This window comes from Megascapheus bottae, chromosome 29 (genome assembly GCF_031878675.1).
Source record: "Megascapheus bottae isolate mThoBot1 chromosome 29, mThoBot2.hap1, whole genome shotgun sequence".
NCBI lineage: Eukaryota > Metazoa > Chordata > Mammalia > Rodentia > Geomyidae > Megascapheus > Megascapheus bottae.
Window position 1 is genome coordinate 16,426,348 of NC_143537.1, and position 6,574 is coordinate 16,432,921.

The window sequence follows — 6,574 nt, forward strand, 5'->3', positions numbered from 1 at the left end:
GATGGATTTCCATGCTGAGGCTGGCATTGAACCGTGATCCTCATATCAGTTTCCTTCATTAGTAGCTCGAATTATAGATGTGAGCCACCTCACGTGGCATACAAAATATCTTGGTGGGACAAAGGGAGGATCCTGGGGCTTGAACTCAGCCTGAACACAGTCCCTGAGTTCTTCAGCTCAAGGCTACTGCTATACCCTTGAGTCAAGCCCCATTTCCTGTTTTCTAGAGATTAATTGGAGATAAGAGTCTCAGGTCCTTTTGTGCCCAGGCTGGCTTTGAGCCTTGATCCTCAGATCTCAGCCTTTTGAGTCCCTAGGATTTAAAATACCTAAAGTGAGAGGGAGGAGAAGTTCAAAAATAAATAAATAAATAAATAAAAAACACAGACTTATAACCTCAATTACATTAATAGAACTAAAAATTAAAATATCAACTCATTTAGTGCTCCCAAAACATTTCCATTTTCTAGTTTGTCTCACAGTGTTTCAGGAGGCAAACCGAGATTTTTTAAGAGGAAACTCGACTTAGCTCCCGCACCTTTGAGGGAAATGTCCCCTGGCATCCACACACTCCTGGGCCTAGGGTATGGCACTGTTTGAAGCTCTATAACAAGCCTACATCACAGCACATTGTGGGAATTGTAGTCTCCTTTGGATTGCAAATCCTCTAAATGTGCTGGGTTTTTATTTTTTGGGGGGCAGGGGGCAGCCGGTAGGGATATCAGTCTCCACTGTTGGTTTTCTCCCTTTGCAAAACCTGGTTTCTCTCCCTTTGCCTTGCTGCTGGTAGCATTCTGTAGTACAGTTTTGCATTCTGTAGGTCAGAGTTCCAAGCCAAGTGCCCAGGATGTCTTCAGTGGACCTTGGGAACTGTGACTTCAAGGGATCTCAGGCTGTAGAACCAAAGTCAGGTATGCACCATGAACTGGGCTCAGAACCAGCATTTACCTTCCATTTCTTCCTCCAGTCTGAGGTGGAGGAGTTGTGTGGGATTCATGAGTTTGTGGTGCTGTTAGCCTTAGCCTACGTGCCTCCAGATGGCAGAAACTGGCTCCTAAAGCTCCTAGAGCATGTTGGGTGGTTCTCTAGACTAGGAGAACAGGAGCTATGCATTTATATGACATGACTGAGTGATTCTGCTGTTAACCCATGTGACCTTCTTATTCACTTTGCCTACCTGTAAGATAAGCACTTTAAAAATTGTAACAAAATTGTGAAGTGTGGGTGCCTACCTCAACTTTTATTATAATTACTTTTTGGGGGGCAGGTTTGTTACTCCTAGAGGAATTTCTACTCTGCTACTGCCATGTTATCCTTCTTGGGTTTTTTTTTTTTTTTCCAGTCCTGGGCGTGGGCTCAGGGCATCAGCACTGTCCCTGGACTTTCTCAAGGCTAAGGCTCTACCACTTGAGCCACAGCACCACTCCTGGCTTTTTGCTATGTATGTGGTACCAAGGAATCGAACCCGGGTCTTCATGCATGCTAGGCAAGCACTCTACCACCAGGCCAAACACCCGTCCTAGAGGAGTTTCTGCTCTGCTACTTCCACGTTATCCTTCTTAGCACTGCTGGCTTGTGTTCACACATGTTCATATACAACCTTGTGTCTAGAGACAGTTTTACATTGGGAAATTGGAATAGTGTGTACTGGTCCTATGTTTCTTGGAAGGGAGCCTCGTAATGTTTGAAGGAGTTTACCCTATGAACACGAGTCTCCTTCCTAAAAGCACAGACTTGACCAACTCTGACAAGCCATATGCAGCAGAGGTAAAAAAGCATAGGAAGAGGAAGATGTTTCTAGCTTTCCTTGCCTTAAGCAATAATTGGTTCTGCTTTCCACGTGGTACTCTTCTTCAACACTATCACTTGGTGATGTTTGAAGATTTAGAACAACTTTGAGGAAAGAAAATGAGCTGGCCTGAGGAATACGCCAAAAACTTAATTATTAGCCAGGACATGAAGTCATGGTTTCGAGTGCAGGGACCTTTTCCACTTTATTCTTCTGTTCTTGACAAATTACAATTTCTCCATTAGAATTATGAGCCTGTTTTACATCACTTCAAATGAGACTGACTAAACTTGGATTCTAAAACAATTGATAATATATAATTTAGGGTCAGAAGGATATCTTAGGGTAGAATGCTTGCCTAGCATTCATGAAGACCTGAGTTTGATTCCTCAGTACCACATACACAGAAAAAGCCAGAATTGGTGCTGTGGCTCAAGTGGTAGAATGGTAGCCTTCAGGAATGCCCAAAGTGCTCAGACCCTGAATCCAAGCCCCAAGAATGGCAATAATAATAATAATAATAATAATAGTAATAAATATATATAATTTCAATACAATACAATGCCCTTTTTTGTGTGCTACTTCTCCTTCTTGTGCTCATGGTGTGGTCTGGGTACTGACCATGTTTGTTCAGGACTAATGTAGTACCACCTAAATCACATCTCTTCTAGCTATTTGTGATTATTTATTGGACAGTTGAGTCTCTCAGACTTTCCTGTTCCAGCTGACTTTGATCCTCAGATCTCAGACCTCTGAGTAGGTAAGATTAGAACCAAGAGCCACCAAAGCCCAGTTGCAATACCGACTTTTTTTTCCAGTCCTGCGACTTGAACTGAGGGCTTGAGCACTGTCCTTGGACTTTCTCAAGCCTAGAGCTCTACCATTTCAGCCACAGCACCACTTCTGGCTTTTTCTATCTGTGTGTTACTGAGGAATGCATCCTGGGTCTTTGTGCCTGCCAGGCAAGCACTCTACCACTAAGCCAAACTCCTGGCCCACAATACTGACTTCTAAATACAGATTCTATTTCTAATAAAACAAGCTGAAATAAGCTAGGTGCAGTAGTTCACACCTTTAATCATAACTACTGAGGAGGCTGAGAAATCTGAGGATCTTGGTTCAAAGCCAGCCCAGGTAGAAAAGGACCTTGAGACTCTTATCTAAAATTAGTCTCTAGAAAATGGAAAATGAGGCTTGACTGAAGGGTAGGGTGGTATCCTTGAGCTGAAAAACTCACAGACAGTGCTCAGGCCCAGGGGTAGGCTGGTAATCTTCAGCTGATGAACTCAGGGACAGCACCCAGGCTGGAGTTCAAGTCCCACGATTGACTAAAAAGCAAAATGAATAAACCAAAAAAAATTCCCAAATTTGATATTTTTCATCCTTGGTTGAGGATGGTTGGTTGGGATATTTTATGTTTTATGGTCGTTAAGTGCTGTATCTCCAGGAAGATATCCAGGGTTCTTTACATGTTTAACCTAGAAATACATTGCTTTTATAATGCCTACCAATTAATGGAGTGTGTATTAGTCATAGGTGAAGAGTTTAAGGTGTTATTTGAAACATAAAAGTTTCTGCTCTCATATGACGCTAAATGAAAGGACCTCTAGGATATAGAAACAAAAGCCATATAATGAGTGATTGTTGTCCTTGATGTACTATGTTATCTCTCATCTCTTTTGCTGTCCCTTGGTTATCTCATATTGTTACAGTATTTCACTTTGTTACCTGATATATTGGACATATGTGTATTTGGTTATTTGAAATTGGATAGGAAAGGGGGGAAAACAAGATGAGGGGTGGGGGTTGGTGGGAGGGAAATGGGGACCAAGGCATGAGAAAGGGTATCAATGTATGTGAAGTAATGCACCTGTCATCTAGCAAATATAATGTAACCCTTCTATTAATTACAATAAAAATATATGAAAAAAAACCTAATTCTGTTCCCATATGAAAGCTTTATGCATGTCCAGAAGTTTGACCTAGTGGTAGAGTGCTTGTCTAGCATACACGAAGATCTGGGCTTGATTCCTTGGTACCACATACATAGAAAAGCCAGAAATGGTGCTATAGCCCAGGTGGTAGAGTGTTAGCCTTGAGGAGATCCCAAGGATAGTGCTTAGGCCCTGAGATCAAGTCCAAGACTGGCAAAAAGAAGAAAAGAATGCTTAGCCAGCATGGTGGCTCACACCTGTAATCCTAGCTACTCAGGAGGCTGAGATCTGAGGAGTTCAGCTCATAGCCAGGCCAGGCACTAAAGACTCTGAGACTCTTAACTCCTAGGACACAGGGCTTCAGGGTAGGGTACGTAACCTTGAGCTGAAGAGCTCAGGGACAATGCCTAGGCTCAGAGTCCAGGCCCCAGGACGAACAACAACAAAAAAAAAAAAAAAGAGAAAGAGAAAAGAAAAAGTTTTTGATTTTCCAACCCTTGCATCATGTTAGTTTCTTTTTTAGTTATTTATTTATCTATCATTTTCTAGTGTGTGTGGGCGGGGCAAGGTCCTGGGGCTTGAACTGGGCCTGCGCACTGTCCCTGAGATCTTCAGTTTAAGGCTACTACCCTACCCTTGAGCCAAGCCCCACTTCCTATTTTCTTGAGGCTAAATCTCAGGTTCTTTTGTGTCCTGGCTGGATTTGAACCTTGGTCCTCAAATCTCAGCTTCTTGAGTAGTTAGGATTACAGACATGTGCCACCACATCCAACTTGTATAATGTTTAGAGCAGGGAAACTGGGATAAAATCACACTGCTCCATTTGCCTTCTCTTCCAGCCATGCTTCTAGAATCTTGTGTTCATTCTCAACAGCAAGAAAGAATGAAAGGATCTCTGGTGAGTTGCTTTTTCTCACGTTGTTTTACATTTCATTTTATTAACCCAAGGGTGTTCGAGTGCAGATTTGCTTCAATTTCTTCATAGTTTTTTTTTTTTTTTTTGCTGTAAGAAAAAGTCATGACCAGGAGTTTGGCCAAGTGGTGGAGTGCTTGACTAGCATGCACGAAGACCCAGGTTCAATTCCTCAGTACCATATACATAGAAAAAAAAAAGTCAGAAGTCGTGCTGAGGCTCAAGTTGTAGAGTTCTAGGCTTGAAATAGTCCAAGGATAATGCTCAGGCCCTGAGCTCAAGCCCAGAATTGGCAAAAAAAAAAAAAAAGAAAAAGAAAAAGTCATTTTGTTATATGATTCAATGATACTTAGGAGGTGATGTCTAATGGAAGGTGAAGGTATGCTAGTAACTGGTCAGAAATCACATCCTCATGAGTAACAGTATATTATCTTAAAGAAGTCTTAGTGGAGTTACTAAAATAGGGTGGTCACACTTACCTTCTAATGTTCTAGGGAACTGAGTAAGCTATAAGTATTTATTCTCCAGGAGTGCTGCTTCGACTGTTTGTGGTCTTTGTCTTATGTGAAATTTAGGCTATATTTGATTATGCAGTTTGTGGTCCTTCTAGAAATCCCTCTTTTTTTTGTAAGGTATCTTCACAAGATATTTTCTCTAATTTCTGTCTTCATTGTCTGTTTCCTGCTCACTAACTTTCTTCATTTCTCTTTTTTTGCATCTGTTTTTCTCTGTCTCTTTTTCTTTTACCCAGTACCTCTTCCCTTCATAAGCCTTTCACTATTTTTCTTTTCTTCAAATGATCTGTCTGAGAGCTAGTTTTCCTTCCTGCTTTCCTGATCAATTTTCCTTTGCTGACGTGATGTTTCGAATTGAGATTTATCTTTTTTTTTTTGTATCGATTGTGGGGCTTAAACTCTGTGCCTGGGTGCTGTCCTTGAGCTCTTCAGCTCAAGACTACCACCCTACCCCATGAGCCACAGAGCCACTTATGGTTTTCTAAGTGGTTATTTGGAGATGAGAGTCCCATGGACTTCAGTGTCTGAGCCAGCTTTGGTCTGGCTTTCAACCTTTTGAATCACCTTTGAACAGAGATCCTCAGATGTTAGCCTCCAGAGTAGCTAGGATGACAGGTGTGAGCCATCACACCTTTCAAATTGAAACTTATCAACAATGTAGGAAAATTGTTGTTAACTGTAACCTTCGACAATTCTACATGATTGCAGTGCCAAAGAAAATTAGAAAAATGCAGACATATATAGATAGAGACATGGGGACATGGAGGTGGGGAGGCCAGGGCTCCCAAGACTCACTGGCACTTGAGTACACACAAGCAAGTATATTTTCTCGAGTTCACACAGGGAAGGTTACCATGGATATATGTAAAAAATAAAGCATCTGTATTAATACTACAATCAGAGCCAAAAAAGAGTTTCAGAGAGACACTTCTTCACTTCTTCATTTGAGTCTGTAAACTAGAGCCCAGAGAAAGACTAGATGTGACCTTCACCTTACCTAGCCTTAAAAGCCAACAGCAGGGCCATGAGTGTGGCCTAGTGGTAGAGTGCTTGCCTAGTATGCATGAAGACCCAGGTTCAGTACCTCAGGACCACATACACAGAGAAAGCCAGAGTTGCCAAGTGCCGTGACTCACACTTGTAATCCTAGCTGAGATCTGAGGATCATGGTTCAAAGCCAGCCTGGGCACTAAAGGCTGTGAGGCACTTATCTCCAATCAATCGATAGAAAATGGGAAGTGGTTTGTGACTCGAGGGATAGGGCAGTAGCCTTGAGTTGTAGAGCTCAGGGACAGCGCCGTGGCTCAGATTTCAATCCCCTGCACCCACAAAAACATAAAAAGCAAAAGCCAGAAAAGGTGCTCTGGCTCATGTGGAAGATTGCCTGCCTTGAGGAATGCCCAGGAATAGTGCTCAGGCCCTT

General features: G+C 42.2%; 1 protein-coding gene across 1 annotated transcript in view; it reads left to right on the top strand.

The window, feature by feature from the left end:
* The first annotated feature begins 4,550 nt into the window (after positions 1 to 4,550).
* The window catches only part of LOC150044886 (uncharacterized), an 11,373-nt gene continuing 9,349 nt past the window's right edge, over positions 4,551 to 6,574 (top strand). Inside the window, exon 1 of the mRNA XM_090320796.1 lies at positions 4,551 to 4,621. Within this exon, the coding sequence (XP_090176922.1) occupies positions 4,565 to 4,621 (57 nt within the window). The 5' untranslated portion in view covers positions 4,551 to 4,564. The remainder of the gene's footprint in view (positions 4,622 to 6,574) is intronic.